Source organism: Grus americana, chromosome 13, assembly GCF_028858705.1.
Source record: "Grus americana isolate bGruAme1 chromosome 13, bGruAme1.mat, whole genome shotgun sequence".
In the NCBI taxonomy this organism is placed as follows: domain Eukaryota; kingdom Metazoa; phylum Chordata; class Aves; order Gruiformes; family Gruidae; genus Grus; species Grus americana.
The window spans coordinates 12,827,501-12,847,524 of record NC_072864.1 but is presented as its reverse complement, the minus strand read 5'-3'; the positions used below and the strand labels follow the sequence as shown (position 1 = coordinate 12,847,524).

Here is a 20,024-nt window from a genome sequence, read left to right as displayed (position 1 = left end):
GCCCACTAACAGATATGGTTGCTCCCTGAATTTTTACCCGGCCCGTCTCCTCGCTGCACATTCAGACCGAGGTAGGTCATGCCCAGGAACTGACTTTTAGGTGCAGTTGCGTCAGTGGTATTAGATGTTTGCAATCATCAACCTCTTCTCCGTATTTTAAGTAGAAGGAACACTGCAGAAGACTCTGTAGTCTCTTGCTTTTCCTCCCTCCCCTGTCCCAGATAACAGTATTGCGTGCAGAGCTTTTAGCATTACAAGTCAATGGTGCATCTTAAAAATACATTGATTGACAATATATGCAATAATCTGCCAGTCTCCTTATGTGTGAATTTCTGATTTGCAACCAAATACTATATTTAAGCTGTTACAATTTTCAAAGGAGGAATTCTGTGCTGTAGAGGTAAGAAGTTTGGCTGCATTTAGATTGAGATCATCTATTTGCAAAAAATGTGGACGGCCACCCGGGCAGCTTCACGAAAGGCTTCAGCTGGCCAGGTTGCCTCCCCTAACGAAGGGGGACTCCTGGGATGGTACCGTCAACCAGCAAAACGGCATGCTGCAATTTTATTGCTGGAATTTGAGCTGAGGCCATAAACATTGACACACAAATGACCTTAAAATCAGATACAACTGTGAGCCAAAAGAGGAGGAAAAAAACCAGAGCCCTAATCATTAATCCCAGTCACTAGGTCTGCTTAGCAGCGTTCGCTATACCACAAACAGAACACTCCCTTGCAGTTTTGAAGTCCTGGTACTGGCCTTTACAATTAGAGAGAAAGATGAAGGAAAAGGAAGGAAAAGGAAGGACAAGGAAGGACAATTTAATCAGTCGCTTACTGCAAGACCGTGGGGTTTTTAAAAAAAGAAAGGTAATTCTGTACATTTCACATTCGGATGCTAGTTATTACTTTAGACATGATTCTTAAGTGCCGTAATGGTGGTTTTGGTTCCCGTGTAACCATCTCCAGACTCTGAGTTCACCTGACTGGCAAAAGACATTATTTACACGCATACTAACATAGGTGCTTCGGAGATGCAAATTGTTTTTAATGGTTTTGATGGGATGACCTCTCAACACCAGTAAAAGTCTGTCATTATCATATAAATGCTCCTGCTTGTTTGCGTTTGTTTGGCATGTGTTCATTCATCTCCTTTTCCCCTCTCTGCAAACGCTGTACAACAGCAGGAAGGGCCGTAAGAGGACTCCCTTGGAAATCCCAAAGTTTAAGGCAGCAGCCTCAGGTTCCAACTCCCGTCATTTGAAAATGCTGGGAAGATGCAAACGGATTCTCTAAGCCGTGGAATACCCACCGGTGCAGCTTGCAGGCTCTGCTCAATACATTCGGGGGAACGCGCGCCAGTGGCGGTACCTGCCGGGCTCTGACTCCGCGGCACAGCAGAACACCTACTGGCTTTGCCACACGTTGCTTCTAAACCCCGTCTTCGCAGTCAGCCTTACCTGATGTCTAAAAAGGAGTCAGAAGGCTCATTTATCTTTTCTGGGGGGAAAAAATTCCGTTAATGCAGCCTTTGAATAAGCGCTACCCTGCTCTTTAAATGCTAAAGTTCACTGAAACTCCAGTGATCTATGTGCAGCTTTTGACTGCCAGCACCTGGCAGATGAAGAAACCTACTCAAGCTTCAGTCATAAACAGATAGCATACAATTTAATTTTAATGTGCTCGTTAGTCGTAGCACATTTCAGACATAATTGTGAACGCAACACAAAATTATAGCAAAAAGACAATTTTAATGCTGCTGTAGAAAAAAAGGTTATATGAAGAGTCATATAATGGTGCTTCATTGTCAACAACAAAACAGGGCACAGAGTGCATTACAGTGTCTGTGCTGTTTACATGCCAATATTTTATACATAGATTCTCATATGGTGTCAGCTGTCAGTTACTTCTGCAAATTAACTGCCAAAAATGGAGACGAACAGAATCACTTAGTGTGCTGGTAACCACGGGTTACCTTTCATATGCCTAAAGATAAAGCTGCAGTATGGAATCTTGGGAGAATAATTAGGCAGAACAAAACAGAAAGTTACCAATTGAAATAAAAAGGCATTCTACAATAGGAAATAACAACCAAGAGCGCTTATAAATAAGTAAAAGAGGTTATATCACAGAATGCCTCATAACTTTTTAAGCAAAGTATTACAGTACAAACATTTTAAAGGCTTTATCAATGTTTAGGAAATACAGTACAAGTTTTTCAAATAGATTTAACCCTTTGAGCACTGAGTTTATTTTGACTTTTCTCTTTTTATTTTTTTTTTATTTTTTTTTTTTTTTTTACTAATAAATACCTTTAAAAGTCATGTTGTGCAAAACAGTTAGAATGCATGCCAGGAAAGCAGTCCATGGCTTCTGTTTCTTCAGACGGTTTAAAAAAAGAAACCAAACAAATGATAGCAACACTAATAAATATGTATAATTTAAACATGAACCTCTATTAATATAGATGTACTGTATAGCAAAACAAAACAAAACATACTTTGCTTTAAGAATAATGTTTCTGAATACTTTATAAATGCTATCTGTGGTATCTTTCATCATATAATTTACAATGTTTGAATGTTAAAAGAAAAAACCGTTAGATCTAAAAAAAAATGACATATACACTATATATAGGTACAGTTTATACCTGGGGCTTATCAGGTACAAAAACCACTGTTGCTAAAAATGCTGAAGAAAAAGAAAATGGCATTAACCACAATCACATTTTCCATAAGAGATTCTGAAATCTATACAATATATACATCTATGTTTCAATGTGAAAATTATATTTTTAAATTTCAAGGTGTGAGACACCTCTGCATAAATGGAGGTTCATATTAGTAATCGGAACTAAGCTGGTAAGGGTTTAAAAAAAACATATCCATACATTTTTTACCAAATTAATGCAAAAGTGCTTCAAAGTACTCAGAGGGCTAAAGATTATAGGGTGAGAAATACCAGCACACTTAGGTCACATGAAAAAAGTGCACCAGAAGTAGTTATAAATGCTTAATTAAACTGTCTGTTAATGCATGCAGCTTGATGCATCAGAGGGATGCACAGCAACTAAATCCAATTTACACAAAGTTCCAAACACTTACCACTGCATTTTAACCTTCATTATTTTACCAGTAACAACAGCTGATTATGCACCTCTATTTAAACACTGTACAGTTATACAAAACAGTTCAGCCCAGAGCGACTCTGGAGTTAAAATAAGAAGATGTGCCAAGAACTAAACAGTAGCTTTAAGGCGTCTTTGACAGTTTTCCTCAAAGCAAATTACAGTTATTTTAATCAAAAGCAAACGCTACTGCTTCTCTAACTCCGAAACGTACAGAAGATGATCCTCTGGTGACTTCCCATGTGTTTTACTAAGATGAAGTTTAACAGCATGCTTGCTTGCAAAAGTCCTGTTACAAAGTTTGCACTGATAAGAAGTTCCGATATCTTCCTCTGGAGAGGACGTCACCAGTTTTTCAGACGGTGACTTTGCTTGTGCTATCTGATTGTTAATCTGTTCACTGGACAGTTTGGACAAGTCTCTTAACCTGAAACCCAGATGCGATTCAAGATGACTGATATAAGTTGAAGGAGTTCTGATCTGTGAAGCACAGTCATTACAAAAGAACACTGGGTGCCCAGTGTCCAAATTTTTAAGGAACTTAGTTCCCCCCGTCCTTCGGAGCTGGTATTTCACATTGGCTAGCCAGTGGCTAATTGTGGTCATTGAAAGTCCCGTAAACCTGGAAATGTGCATTCTTTCTTGAGGGCTCAAGTCTGACATGATGTATTTCCCCTCCGAGGTCTGCCGTAAACTAGCTGCAAACTGGGCCTGCAATATGAGCAAGTGCTGAGGGTTCCAGTTAGACTGACGTCCCTTCCTTTTCTGAGCTGGTGTACTCTCTTCTGGTTCCTCTATTGTGGTACCATCAATGTCAGATTTCTCAGATATGCTGGAAGGTGTGGAAGATTTTGATGTGTGACTTTCTGTCAGGTTCTTCAGCATATCAGATATATCTGACAAGGCATTCTCGCGTAGCGGCGAGTTTGACATGAATGACACGACTGCAGATGTCTTTGCTGTTGTCACTGTAGATGAAGAAGATGCAGAAGATGTCGATGTGGATGACAAAAGCGCTGAACCCAAAGAGCAGCTTTTGTCACTCTTGCCTTTCGTCAAATCTATGGGTTGGTCATTGTTGACATGATAAAAATAACGGTCTAAGTGGTCTGGTTTTTTGGACTGTAGAGGTGGGGTGGCCACTGCAGCCTTTTCTGCCAAACTGTTGCTCATTTTAAAAAGCATGCTCATTGGATCCAAAGCGGGCAGAGATGGCTTTGCTGCCTTCCCAAGGTGAATATTCATGACAGATTGCAGTGCACTTAATGGATTTACAAATGGCTGTTCGGGAGGGTGGTCGGTAATGATAGCTGTGCTGCTACTTAAAGAACTTACAATGGACTTAACAGGCTCTTTCCCATTTTCCACAGGTTCTACAGTTGGACTATCCTTGCAACCATCTCTCTGAGGGACTGGGCTGTTCTGCTGACTTTTAAAGCCACCATCATTGGAGGACTCCATCTTAAGGGGTTCACTGACTTCGCTACTGCATGGCGAAGGCGTCGCACGCTTCATTGGAGAAAGCTTTCCTTCAGGCTCTTTCATTTTCTCCTCCACTTTCGCCACCTTCTCGGTGACTTTCTTTACCAATTCTTCCATGGCGTGAAAGTTCGTTTTTGGCACAGGTGAGGTCTGACTGCTTGGTGGAGACACCAAGGGCTGGTTTTTAGTCGGTGACACTAGTTCATTGTTTCCAAACATAGGTTTTAATGGTGTACTCTTCCCAGATGAACCCAATGACAGCTTCATCATATTAGGCAGCTGATAGGCAGCGTGAATGCTGGGGTAGCCACCCCAGCTTGGCGTGCCATTCTGGGCTTTGTTTATAGCTGATGTAACTGTGTTTTCTAAAGACTTCAATATATCTAATCCCCCCTTCGGGCTTTCTTCTAGGTCATTTTCAGTCAAGTAATGGTATTTTGAGGAGATATCATACTTCTCCTCATCTTCACTTGGCTTTTCTTTCTCCTTCATTTTGTCCTCAGCAATGCCTCTTTCTTTATCTACTTCTTTTTTTATTTCAACATTTAATTTAGGGGAAACACTAGAAGGTGTATTGGAAGGAGACGTAAAAGTGGTGGCAGCTAGTGGCACAGACTGGACTTTCTCATCTACTAGGGACGTTATTGTTGGTGTCGCTGGGGCTTCTATAATTGGCTTCCCTTTTTTCATGGCAGAGTTGGTGACTTTAATAAAATGTCCCGTCACCATCATGTGAGCTGTGAGTTCCTGCAGAGTGTCATGCGAACTTCCGCATTCCATGCACTTCAGAATTTGAGATTTCCTCGCCTCAAAGTGCCAGGCATAGCTGGCACCATTCTGGTGACCGTAGCGATTATTTGGCGTAATGTAAGGATTAGAATTCTTCTGAAGTGCATCATTGGTATCTGAGATTGTTGCTTTTGGCGTCCCACCTGTGGAGTCTGGAGAACTTGGAAGTTCAAGCTCCAGTGACGCTTTCTTTCTAGTAGCTGGGATAATTTTTGCTGCTACAGGTGTAACAGGTTCCTTCAGAGGCACTTTTTGGTAGTGTTTTGTTTTGATCATATGAACACTCAAATCCTGAAGAGATTCAAATGAATGACCACAGTACATACACTTTAATACTTTCTGGGCATCTTCTTTCCCTTCCATTTCGAGCAAAGAACGTTTGCGAGGTTTGGACCATCTTTTGGGGTTATTGTTATCAGTTTCATGGTTGTCATCTCGATAATGTCCCGTTTCATTCATGTGCACTGTTAATTCTACTAAAGTATCATAGGCAGCACTGCAGTCTTTACAGCGGAATTTACTGGCTCCAGTAAATATAGAGCCATAAAGCTTACTGCTTTGTCTGTACAATTGAACTGTGCTAAAAAGACTCGGTTCAGGAAGAATTCTGCTCTGAGAAACTTGCTGCAGTGTTTTAGCCATAGCACTCTGGTGCCAGTCAAAGCTGCCACTTCCACAACTGCTACTGCTGCTGCTGCTACTACTGCTGCTACCATTGTTTTTTTCTGAGATCGGCTGGTGAAGGTTCAAATTGAGATTGGACCAGTAGGAATTGGAGAGGAAGTTATTATATACTGCTTTCATTTGTTCTAAACTATCAGATACAGTAGAGTCTTCCAGTGGTATTGAAACCTCCTTGCTCTCTTCCTCATTTTTAATAGAGCTGCTCTCAAAGTCTGCCATGCGGTCACTCGTCTCACTGATATGTGACTCACTGTCCATTTCATGGCTAGAAAATTCAGCTGCTGGAGAGTTTTGGTAGCTTTGGCAGTTCTTACTGAAGTCTTTTTCTGGACATGCATATTTTGCTGAAGGCTCCCCATCAACTGCATTTTCATCAGGTTCCACATCTTCTTCCACCAGTGCTGCTGCTTTTAGTTCGTCTGAAACATAGGCTATTATGAAGAAAAGAAAATAAAAGTTAGTATCTGCTGATCATACTTTTGCTTAAGTGTGTTAGCCAAAGAAGTGTACTTATTTGTAAAATCAAACAGTTAAAATTTAGTGTTTCTTCAGAGCAAGAAAAAAAATCTGCTCTTCAAACATAATTTGCCACCTTATTCTTCTCAAGGGGCAACAGCTTGAAATTAAAACTAAATTTGAAATTAATGAAGCACATTCTGGAGGTGGCATTCATTTCTAAAGTAATAAATTACTTGTATCAACCTCAGAGACAGCAGTTCCTGTCTGTCAATTAATATGTCTTATGCTTCTCCTACCCCTAATGCATTTCTTAACAGACAGATTCACAATTTAAATTAAGCAAGCATTTTTTGCTCATTACAGTTTTGAGACTCAATCTTTAATAAATATAGAGTACAATAAACATAAAAAATTTCTACAAAGTAAAAAAATCCCTTGTTATAATAATAAAAAATGAGGGGTTTTTTTAAGTTATCATTATTAATAGTATCATATTTTAGAGGAGGAGATGGTAAAAGGACGTGATGCAACCTTTCGAAACAACTCACTAAGAGCAATTTGAGGATATTCATTATTGGTGTAACAAATGACCCATTCACATTTAAACATAACTTTCTCAACAAGAAAGCCCATGCAGAATTATGTCAGGAGCTAGTTCAAGAAAATTGGTATGCTGCACTCATTCTTGCTGTATAAATATATACAAGACCTTCCAGTGGACCTTACAAATGTCAAAGTGTTTGCTCTTTAGACTACTTTGTCAATATTTACTCAGCATAAGCTACACGGACACCCAACAGGGATCCTGTCTTTTTTTCCTCCCTCAAGTAATGCAACTGGTGATGTAAATCTAAGATACTCTTCCTGAATAGGATAGTTGGGAACTGACAGTAAACAAAACTTTTTTTTTCCACAGTGCTTCTGTGCACATACTCTACATACGCTAAGTCTACCTAAGTTTTTCCTTTAGGCAAGAAACCTACAGAAACATTAAGAGAGGGATCATTAACTGATCAAAATGATCTATTTCTATATAATGCATTAATTTACAGCTAAGCAAGAAAGCAAAACTAGAACATGACTGTTCTGTATTAAGTGGAATTTAAAATTTACTTGCAATCTCTCACAAATACAATTATAAACTTTGAAAAAAAATGCACTTCCAGTAGACTCTGTGGTTGAAGACACTTGACTTTTGACCTTCTCTGCAACACATCTGGAATGTGTAGGTATCTGTACCTTAAACACATTGAATAATCTATAGGTTGTTTATTCAGGCAACAGTGCAGAGAAGATAATAGTTTACATCCCCAAAAGACCTACTTTAACTAACAGAGTGAAAAATGGAGAACAGTATAGTAGATATCACATATATGGTATTGAACCTTGCAAACTTCTTTCACGGAAAGTATGTTTAAATGTTATCTGAAAACCACAAGAGACAAAACAACTCTTAAAGTAACAATGAAATCAGGCTTTTAGTTTCACATGGAGTATTTCTTCATTCAGTTAGGTAATACAAAACATTCACTACTGTTCTTTCACACGGATGAATGGTAGTGAATCTTCCTCCAAGCATGTAAAGTTATAATCTGAACTTCAGAATAGAAGTTACACCTTTGAAAGCACAAACATATCACATAAAAGCAACACGTAATAGGGGTTAAATATTTCGGCTCAGATAATTTCAATGCAGAAAATTCATGCAGCAAGGGTCCTATTTTTAACATTTGGGAGAATGTAGTTTGAAAGAATTAAGTTAAAAACTTTATGATAAGATGTTTCAAAGATGCTGACACAAAGAACAGACCTTAACAAGTATATGTACTCCAATGAAATAGAGCTGTGCTGGTTTGCTCTATTTTATGCTTTTGAAAATTATTTTATGAGTATTACAGTCGTGTCGGCAATTCGTAGTAAGGACCAGTGCCTATCCTGGAACTACTTGCAATGAAACCACTGCAAAGAATCAAACAAGGTGGATTTCATTCAATATTTTCATTCCCCTATGGATGGTACAGATTGTTTTTCATCTTATTTGTTCCATCATGTTTCTGAACTCTACCAAAAACTTCTGCGGAGACCAAAGCAGTTCAAATTATTCTCTAAAGCTGAAAAATTTTAAACAACTACTGATAATGCATAAACAACTGGCTGTCAACTACCTCTCTCTCAATCACGCCATATCCTAGTGATATGAATAAGGAAGGATGGGAGGAAGGAATGACAGCATGAAACCTATGATTTGGAAGCAAATGTACCCTTTTGCTTTTCCATCTTGTGAAAACAGTTTTTCTTTTACAACTCCCATTCCTTAGCCTCTGTTGTGAAACTGAAGAATAATCCCCTTTTTACGAGGTAAAGAAAATCCAAGGTTATTGCCACACTGCCTGCTTTATAAAGATCTCATTCACACCTGTGGGATGAGATGGCACACAAAAGCACTCTCTAAGTGTACCTGTCTTTTGCTCTTTTTGTCCACTGAGTGCTAATGTGAGCGTGTGCCACCCCTTCCCACCACCACATCACCCACCAAAGCCCCGGGCTCCGTCCCTGCACACCACGGAAAGTCCTCCTGGGGACTGGTGCTCACCAACATGAACAGGGGTCACAGAACCAAGCCCTTAATTAGTGTGTTTTTCTTTACATTTTTATTTCTCTTACTGCTAAAATCTTATGATTTTTGTTTGGACTGAAACACTTGTATTGTCACATTCACAGTTTTTTTAGACAGTGACTTTTACATTAGGGAAAACCTCCAGCATGCGGCTCATTTAAATGTAAATCTATTTACCTTTCATGCTTTCTTTGCCCTTTTCACCAACTATCAAGCATATTTGCGTGTTAACCAGGAGCTGCCTCCTCTATAGCTGTTCTCCTTCCTAAGCTCAAGTTGTGAAACCAACTTGTGACATCAGTCTTTGATCCAGAAATGTGGGAAACGAGGCACAAACGAGAGTGTGGAATTTAACCTGGCAATCTGCAACTTCGATAAATTGACAGTTTGAACGACTCCTGCTCTTTCCCCTGCACAAAGAAGATAGGGGATGAAACACAGCATTACCCCCAACTTCCTCAACCAAAGATTTATGCAAGAGATGAGGAGGCTCAAGGAAATATCTTAGTCAAAGACTTAAAACAACATCTAAACTGGAGTTTATGCCTGTAGCTTCTAATTCCTTATTCCAAGGGCCGGTCACCTCATCGCTTGCCTTCAGGGCAATATAAGGCAACCCAACAAGTCCTGGACCAAGCTGCGATGGCAGACTCAGGGCATACTCAAAGGTTTTGCAATATCACTACAGGTAGCTTTATGGTGGCTGATGTGTTTTCTCCTCAGAAAACCCAACTCAGTTGTTACTGGCATGTGGGACAGAAGAGGAGAGAGGGTCAAGGCCAAACGTCAGTCCCATGCTCGCAGGGAGTACGGGATTCGGTGCAGGTACTTGTGGGAAGGAGCCGAGGGCATCGCTGATCCCTCCCTGCCCCACCGGATCTTGCTCAAGGGAGAGAGATGATCTATATTCTGTCTGAGTACAGATGAAGGTAACAGCTTCACTGCAACAGAAAGAAGGACAAGGAGGCCCGTAGCAGAGAAATTTCTTGTTTGGTCAAGTACCTACAGGAAGAGCAAAAAGACTATGAAAGCGGAGAATAAAATCAGGAGGTGATGGTAAAAAAATGTTTTCATTGAGATTCACTGCCTGGTGAAGAGATTGTCTTTAAGAAGCACTGTCTCCAGCCCATCGTTACTCAGCCGTTTCCTTCTTATTAAAAAAAGACTCGTAGTTTGATATTTTTCAAGTGTAGAGTAAATGTTTGAAACAGCAGGGCATCTGTAAAACTGTTCTTCAATGCCTCGACAGTGAAGTCTGAGGGAAAAAAAACAATTTTAAAGGCAATTCTAATGGCAGAAGAAGTTAATAAGAATGGAAATGAAAGAAAAGAAATTAGGTGGTTCTGGGGTTTTTGTTTTTCCAGAGTAAAAAAAAAAATAAAATTACAGTTCTCGAAAAAGTTTTTCATTTACATCTTACAGGGCACCATAACCCACAGGAAACTGCCTGCACATTGAGCAATGGTGTCACTGTGACATAGTATTTGACAAAAAATGGAGAGCAGTTCCCTGGTTTGGCTCTCAGTTTCTAGAGAAGATGAGAATATCAAAGGGATTCAGAAACCTATTGCAGGTGCAGCCACAGAGGGGTCGAGAACAGACAGTTCCCTCATTAATATTTGTTATAATTATTAACTAAACTGCTAGGTAATAATGAAATTAACACATTTGATATCAATACATAACAGTAAGCTGTGGTATAATGCAATTCATTTCCACACAAGAGGGAATTACCTTCACAACTGAGCTATGGATCATTTCTTTGCCAGTGGAAATAAATTGTGATCCATCACTGCCCAAAATGATCTACATATTGTATATACACTAATAAACTCATATACCTGGCTCTACACAGACACCAGAGATCTACTGTACAAGAGCAGAGAAATATCACCAGTCCACTGTGTTTCTGCAGGCAGAGGAAGTCCCCGTGCAGCTAAACCAGCTGTGACTCTGCCGATGTCCGGGGCCAAACTCAGCAACCTCCTGCGATGCCCACCAGCACAACAGCTACCGGCTCGAACCCCAACTGCTAGAGGTCCTCTTCAGCAGAAAGAGGAAAAACATCCCATGGTTTTCATCCCTTCCACGGCAACATCCACCCAGTAATAAGGTCAGACACACACCTCCTTGAGTTTGTTTGGAAATACAAAACCATAGCAATAAAGGCGTAATTTACTGTTCTCCAAAAACCAATTAATTGCACAATTCTTCTCTTATTTCCTGAAAAATGCATCTGAGACCATATATTTTGGCTCATATCTATCCAAATATTTCATTTCAATACTTTTGAAATGTCTTGTTTTAATTATGCTTTTTCACCAAGACTTTTTCTATTATTTTAATTAGCTTACTGGGGTATATTTAAACTGGTATATAAGCTCTTTGCTTGAAAAAGTACCAAAACATTCAAATATTCTTCTCACATGAAAAAATGCTGAACTACAAAAGTTTATCAAAACCATTGAGTTCCTTGGAAATATTTTGGCTTTAACCAAAAAGCTTTTTATTAATAAAATTACAACCAGCTTTATTATTTAGTTATGCACGGTTTGAAATCATTGTGTGATACTAAGGGTCATTTCCCAAACCATCTGACTTTCAGTGCATCTTGAAAAAAAAAATCTTCCCGACCCTTAAAAACCCTGAACCCATATACATTTCACACTTGAAAAAAAAGAGAGCAGCAGAAAGGGATCGGGAGCAGGAACATTCCCAATGCTTAGGGGATGAATATGATATTCCCAGTGAAAAAGAAAACGGGAAGAAGGATGAGAACAGATCATAAAGTGGAGCACTGAGTAGGACCCGGCCAGCGAAACTCTCTGCAGCCTGACGCCCCCGCTCCCCCCACTGAAGCACAGTGCTGCGAGGGCTGCTTCCTAAATATCATTCCTGTTCTGTTTTAAAGCAGATGCCAGCCACCTAAGAAATAACCAGACTATTTTTTTAAGATTTAAGTAATCGATGAAAAAACCCCAAAGAGTCCCCAGTTTCGGTGGGGCCACTCAGAGCGAAGAGGGGGCTCAGTCTGAGCACAAGTCCAGAGAAATCCAACAGAGAAACAGCAGCACGGAGATGATTTGACTGTGCCAATGAACCTCACTCACAAAATTAATGAACAGAGGCAAGAGAAAACCAGCTCGGTGGATGGAGTCAATCAAAGACCTAATGCAAATGAAGGCATATAAAAGAGTTATATTAGTCTGTTAGAAAACTCCCACTCCGCAGGCCTTCCACTTACAGGAAGAAAGGCAAACATTTCACCCACAACATGAGCTATTTCTATACTGAGACTGACTGATAATTCACATGGAACTGAAATTGTATTTGCGACTTCACTACTTGGCAGAGACGTTAGCATATTCCTCATTAGGCGACAGAAATGGGAGGTAGGAGTGGCTGCCCTGTTTACAAGAGTGGCAAATGACAACAGTGTCTCTAAACAGGCATGGCAATACTGATTACCCAGCACCTTGACAGGGACATTATTCCTGTTAGAAAGGTCAAAGGTTCTGTTTCATAGAGGCAGGACTGTCTATTATGGGAGAGAAATGTTATTTCCAAGTGGAGAGGTCAGTACTTCTCTCGCACATCGGCTGAAGTCGCTGGTACCTTCACCGGAGTACGATCCTACTGCAAGACTGATTATTCTGCCCACTGGCAAGGTCAAGAATATTAATTTTGAACATGTTAATTCGATGTGATGTGCATGATTAATGCTTGTTTAGCTAGATTTTTTGTATGTTGATAAATCTGCAGCCTTTTCATGCCGGTAAGAGTGTAGTATGAAGTTACTGGGAATCAGCGTGGATGGATGTGACATAGCATGCCAGTCCAATGGGTGGCTATCATTAGGCACTAGAAACTTTGAAGTGTACTCGTGTTTGTCCCTTCATGAAAATACCACAGCTGTCTGCCACGGAGAGCTCACAAATAGGCCAGAGGAAGCTAACCAGCTGCTCTAATCCAGCATCCTGGACTGGTATTACATTTGGAGCAACTTCAGAGAGCTCAAATCATCCATAAGCGTTAAGAGTTGAGAATTACATGGACAAGAATACGCAATGAAGAGATGATAACAAGAAATGAGTGTGTATGTTATTAAAGTGTGGGCCATCTATGTGCAGAACAAAGCAAGTCTACAGAAGGCACCTTTTCCTCATGTCACTGCACTCCAAACTCCCCTGGGTTTTGTGTAGTTTAAAGGAGGGTACAGGATTCAGATCTCCTATTCACTGTAGACTTTATGCTGCCATATGAAAATTATCATACAGACCACCTACAAATGGAGAGAGAAAACATTCAAAAATTGCTAACAATTCTGATAAGGCATTCGTTTTTCTGAAACTGAATACGGTTTAGATGATTGTTAAATGAGAAACTCCCGTGCAAACCTCACATTTATGTATTATCTCCTTCATTAAATACACATCTGAAAAAAACAGGATGCTGTAATATTAAATGATGGCTTAGAAACAACTTGGCACTATTGGACAAGCATCACTCTACTGAGGTGTGCAAAAGCCTCAATGACTTTTATTCTTCACAGCAACCCTGTGGAAGAAACATTCTTATCCGCAGTTTATACCTGCGAACCTGGAAATCCAAAAAAGTTAAAAATTACTTGTGTAATGCCAAACAAGAAGACAAGTGAAGGAGCCTGTAACTCCTGAAGGTTAATATATATTATTCAGCTATTTACACAAAACATGAGAAAATGGCTTAAGTTTGTGTTTCTGTTCCTATGCTTCTTCACAGCGTACTTATGTGAGTACAATATATGTGTATAATTGAAAATAATTGCCAGTTTTCATCTTCAGTAATTATTAAGGATAAAATACGCAGTGAAATACCCACAGGTCCATGTACTGTACACAACCCAGAGCCTGCGGTTACAAATCTCCTCTGAGCCAAGCCGCTGGGATCCAATAAACGCTGAATCTGCAGACTGCCAGCAAACTTATTTTCACAATGGGGAAAACAGAAAAGGCTTTTGAAGTAAGAAGTCATATTGTCACAACTCTCCTCCAAAGAGCCTTCTGCTGCAAGCGCAGAGCAGGACTTCAGGTATGCTGTGAACACCTGTTCTACCAGAACTGCGCTGGAGATGTAACATGATGGATCATGCCTCTCTCCTCCAAAGCTGTGCTCTGCCTTGATTTCTGCCCGGGGCCTAAACTCCCTGAATTCAACCTGCTGAGCAGGGTTTTTCTAAAATCTGCTCAAATTATCCACCCGTGAAACATAACACTGCTTCTTTCTAACGTGGAGAAGAGCACATGATCCTATCACACTGCAGTGTACTCTTCTATGGGTGGGGTTGGCCGAGGGTCGGCCTGAGATCTGTCCCGCTTGAAGAGCTCATCTGCCGCCTTCCACAAGACGCTCTTGACAAAAAGGGATCTGAAGATTAAAAAACTTTAACTGAGACCCAAGGTCCAAGGTACTCCCATGTATAATGAACAAAACCATATAAATTTTTTAAAGACACTTCCTCACGCAAAACTTGCCTTCAGATGTCATTATTGTGCAGTCAGAAGTGAACAACACGCTTATGAGAAAAACTTCACAGGAGTAACAGCTCAGAGACTATGCCTAGTCAGGAAAAATAGATTTTTATGGGGTTTATCCTAAATTTGCAGTTGCACATCCACAATACAACAGACTCCCAAAAGTACCACAGCTGTAGAGAAGCTGGGGAACGGTTCACGTTGCACTGTGTGTGCCCACAGTTGATTATCAGAAGCAATGCAGGATCACAGTAATCAAGCAGAAGAGCTGAGAAACATTATAGACTCCCATGACGACAGAAGGACCTTTCTTGCTATCGTATTTTGTGGAATCAATCTCCTTCCTCCTTTGCACTCTGGAGGAGTAGAGATTTTATCAGCCCCTATGAGCATAAGCCTGGCATTTATGGCTGCTCCTGTTGAAAAAGGAGAAGAAAACCCTTCTTGGTCTTCCCTGTCACCACATAAACCACCTTTCACAAGCACCATCAGGATTAGATCAAGTAGGCAAATGAGTAACAGGGACCGTGAGCACCCATTAAGAATTCTCAACTGCTGATCGGTTTGAGTCAGTTCAGGGTCTTGGTGTTCCTGTTTCATCAACATTCATGTGGAACCTTCCTCCTCCTTCCCTCCCCACACCTCCACATTCCCGGGAAAAGGATACCCTGCTTCCAAGTACACCAGAGATACAAATGAACATCACTTGAAGGAGTTCCTCACTACCCATCAGGAGGTTAAGGGCCAGCTAACCAGCCATGAAGGGGAAACACCACCAGCGATTCAAAAGCCAGGCACACACTGTTGAAATAAACAGCTCACAAGCAGCCCCATAGTCTGAAAACTTTCACACAAACTTAACAAATACAATTAGTATATGCATTAGTAACAGGAAAAAAAAAAACCACCTACATTTGCTGTATAAATTATTCATCATGAATAAATGTGATCCACTCTAAGTAAGACAAAAGTGGTTTTCCATTGGTTTCCAAGACAGTTGCTTGGTGTGAAGTACTCAGACTTGTTAGAGCTTCCCACTCCATGCAAGCACGTACTACAGTGGGAAATAAACGTTCCTAAGCAGAGAAGATAGCTTCATGTTATGCTTTGACCCTAATTTTGATTTGTGAGGCAAAATGGGGGGGTTTTTTTGGACTCTCTAGAATTCTTCTAAGCACAGAATTACCATTTCCTCAAATGGACAAAAATATTTATCAGAATCCTCAAAGAATAAAAATATTTGGTTGGTCTTTGTTTGTTTTGTTTTGGTTTTGGTTTTGTTTTTTTAATAAAAGTCATTATCAACATCCTGGTAAGATGAAGCCAATTCTCTGTATGAATTGGTACTAAAACACACAGTGACACAATCTCTGCTTGATATCAGCATTTGGGTGGCATCTTTTAATCACCGAAAACCACATAGGGCATTCAACAAACTAATACAAGATTCACAGCCAACTCCAGGATAAGCAGGCATGAGCATAAAAGTTCTCAATATGGCTCTAATAGCTCTTAATTATTATAATCCTTCACTGAGCAAACAGATGTTGTAAGGGAACTTTAGTTTTTTCAGATGCAGTAATCAAACCATTCTGCTTCTGCCCTGCCTCTTTTCAGTAACTGCATTGAATAGTGGAGTGGAAATAGCAAACGTAGTGACAAAATGACCATTTAATTGTCACAGAAATCTGTTTCTGAACAAAACCGATGTTGTCATTTCTCTTTATCCACATTTCTCAGAGGCTTCTGATTGCAGTTTAGCATGTTTCTAGACTAAGAAAAAAAAAATGTACACCTTACTTTCTGTAATCTTCCCACATCTTTGGTTGCTCCTAATCTGTCCACATCTTCTAAGTTTTACGGTAACCAGAACACTGGCTTTGTGTTTAACTGTACTAATATTAACACACATCTCTGGAGCTGCAGCCTTCATTGTGAAGTTTTTAAAAATCAAGTTTTCACCTAAAATGCTTCAATATATTACAGTGAGTCATTCTACTTGGAGATTTATTTGTAAAAGATCATGACTACTTAAGACATTCAAAATGTACCAAAAGACCTTCAACCTGATCCTTCATTTTTCTTGCAAACTTGAAATTCCCATTGAAGTCCTTTATACAGTAATTTCAATAGCTATTTTGGTTGCAGTGCCTCCTTACAATAAACTCCATACAACTGTATGAATGGTATAGTAGAAATCCAAATGATTTCAATCACAATTTCAGCTATTGTGAACTTGTACTTATAATGAAGTTTCTCCATGAAAAAAGTTCACTGTGGGCCAACAAAGCTTTGTGTCCTTTCACAGTTTTTATTCAGCCCTCATTTAAGAAAAACAACTATTGACTGCAATATGAATCTTTAGACTTGGAGAAAGCAGAGATTCTAAGGATTACCTCTACGAGATGGCCCCAGCTTGTTTTGTATGTATAGCAAAAAGAAGCACTGAATATTCATTTCACTCATTTGCTAACTATACTAATATACGCTTTTGTAAACGAGTCTCTATCTAGCACTAGCTATTGAACTGAAGGGTATTTGAATAGGTGGGTTTTGCTATAATACCACACTACGATAATGTGCTGGAAACAAATGGTTCACTGATTCCTGAATAGAAAATTTGCTGGAAAACCCTGAGAACGAGAAGATGAGGGGGAGGGGATTAAAATGTCGCTTCAGAGCCACCAACCAAACTCTTGTCATTTTTAAAAGATGTTTCTGTGGCACAATATGAATAGTTTATAGCCATGATTGTGAACATTCAATGTCATATAAGAAAAGACACTTGTCAAGAGCCTTTCCCTTACTAGCACCCTCATCATGACCTGTGTTAATGAAGTTAATTGAATTTAAGATCAATAATGGTTAATTATTGCAATTTGACATTCTGAGATAAATGGCTTTAAGACAGAGAAATGTGTGTGTATGTGAATTCTCGCCAAAGAAGGTGAACACATTACAGCGTAAGAGGGATCACACAGTCCTTCCATTGATCCTGGTACAATCTGATCGACCTAATCCTCTGATGAATGTGGGCTTTTCACAGCTACAAGTAAATGTTCTACAAGACTACTCTAACCCTTGTCACTGACCAAATCTATATGAGCTGTACACTAGAAATCTATTGAGATAGATTAAAGAACTGCTGTAGAAACAAGAGATGCTTCAATAAAGATGAAGGTTTATTATATTGACTATTAACGTTACATGCAGTATGTAATTATAAATGCTTATGGATCATAAGAGTTTAATTTTGGTCAGTTAGATGTAAATGATCATAACCGAACAATAGTATTAAATTTTAAAAAATACCAGATTAAAAAAAATGCAACAATCGCGTTGAATTTGATGACTCGTATGTGAATGTTCAATAAGAAGGTGATTTTAAAATCATCCTTGAAATGTGCAAGAAGATGCTCACAGACAGGTATTTATTTCGTAAAGTCACTCATCAACCCACTTCATTTCAGGTTTTTTTAAGTTTACTTTCACAATAGTTCCTCAACAGGAAGACATTTTTTCAAACGTGTTAGTAATGATATTCTTACATGCATACTGAACAAGTTAAATGACCACTTACAAGATTTATAATGACAAAGTAAATGTCAAGGAAAAAGTATTACTGATTGCAGAGCACTGACAATAAAAAGCCGCTGAAGAGTTCTGTCAAAATGTAAGATTATGCAAAAACACTATTGAGAACACTGCTAATCATCTGCTCTTGTCAATTACTTGAAGGGTATCTGACAGCATATTTACATTAAACACATTTCAGTAGCAAAATCCTTAATGCTGTATCAGAATATTTTCATTATCATTAGAAATCCTTTAAAAAGTCCTTTTGCAGCAGAGCATTACAGCAGCAATGATGTAATAGCTATCTCTGCATCAGGTAGGGGTATCTCTTTCATGCCATTATAGCTGCATAACATTTGAAATAATATAACTGAAGACTAAATATACACGTAAGAGGGCAATCTCCATGTTCCCATAGCCAACATAGGTATTTTCAAGTTACACCTTTGTAGGAGTCTCAAACTAAGCGCAAACGGGTGATGTGTCTTTCTCTGGCCATTCTTTTAGCCTTTTAGTCATTGTGTGACTGCATTTTATGATGGCAAAAGACATTATCAAGCAGACAGTTTTTCTAAATCTTTGATTGTAACTTGCAATTCAGCTGCTTTATGAGGAGTCACATTAACTACCAATACCTTTCACCTGCAGGAGAAACTTATTTTAGTTATGTCTATCTTATACTTTATGGAACCCTTCCTCCAAAATAGAGAAATAAATGAAATGTAATGAAAATGAAATGTTGATCCTTTCCATGCTTCAGCAGGCGTTACTAAAAAAGCATACATAACCCTGTTGGATGTGTAAAACAGTAAGCGTGCATAAAAATGGACAGAGCGTAAGCGTGAGCTGCCTTTCAGAAGGAATTCATTGTGGCTTAGAGGAAAAGGAAGGAAAATAAGCCCCGATCATGACTTGCAGGATCAATTTATGGTCCTTCCACCGCTTTCCTTGTAGGCAGCACACTTACGCTCGCTCTACCTGCCTGTAAAGGGGGAAAGAGTCCAGATGCTCTTACTGCTTCTAAAGCACCACGGGTTTTCAGATTAAAAAACCCCCACGTATTAAAACTAACCTGGCAGAAAGCACAGCTCAGGCTACAGGATCTGGATCAAATTCAACCCTAATTCACATCACGCGGGTAAGTGGCATTACATGTCATTCACTTCTTAAGTCAAATGCAAATATTTGTAATAATAAAATACAAATGTGAGGTCGGTTCAGCGTTATCAGGCGTGATGCACAGACACCCAGTCGGATGTATCCCTCCACACCGACTGACCAGAGAGCTGGGAAGGTGGCAGCCAGGCTTTCCACCCTGCCCTCCTCTGCAAAGCAAGGAAACCAGAGGCAGCCCTTTCATCCTGCCCTTGCCCTCCCACCCCAAGCAGCTCTTAGCGCAGGACAGAAGCACCTGGCAAACACCGGTAGCCACAATGACTGTGCTGTGCTGGGTGCTGTACCGACCTGAGACCCGTCCGAGCTGCCGTCAGGTGCGGACAGACCGATTCCTGCCTGCTTTCTGACCCACTGGCCATGCCTGCCTGGCTGCACTCAAACTCCTACCAGGAGTCACCAGGGAAAAATATTTGTGCTGTGGTTTCTGCGTACCCAGGCTCCAGTCCTCCTGTCTGACCTATCGATGTCAGCGGCAAGTCTTCCACTAACTTCTGAGAAACCAACTGTGGGTTCTTAGGGGGAGAGCTTACAAAAGCAATGCTCCAACAGGACTGCGTACAGCTAGGCTAAAACAAAAATCTCTGTCAGACTATGGCTTTTTT

At 39.8% G+C, this 20,024-nt stretch overlaps 1 protein-coding gene across 5 annotated transcripts in view; it reads right to left on the bottom strand.

Moving 5' to 3' along the window:
• Positions 1 to 1,188: 1,188 nt before the first annotated feature.
• The window catches only part of TSHZ3 (teashirt zinc finger homeobox 3), a 66,131-nt gene continuing 47,295 nt past the window's right edge, over positions 1,189 to 20,024 (bottom strand). For all 5 annotated transcript variants that reach the window (XM_054840888.1, XM_054840892.1, XM_054840891.1 and 2 more), the window contains one exon: positions 1,189 to 6,512. In XM_054840888.1, coding sequence (XP_054696863.1) covers positions 3,313 to 6,512 — 3,200 coding nt within the window. In that variant the 3' untranslated portion in view covers positions 1,189 to 3,312. The remainder of the gene's footprint in view (positions 6,513 to 20,024) is intronic.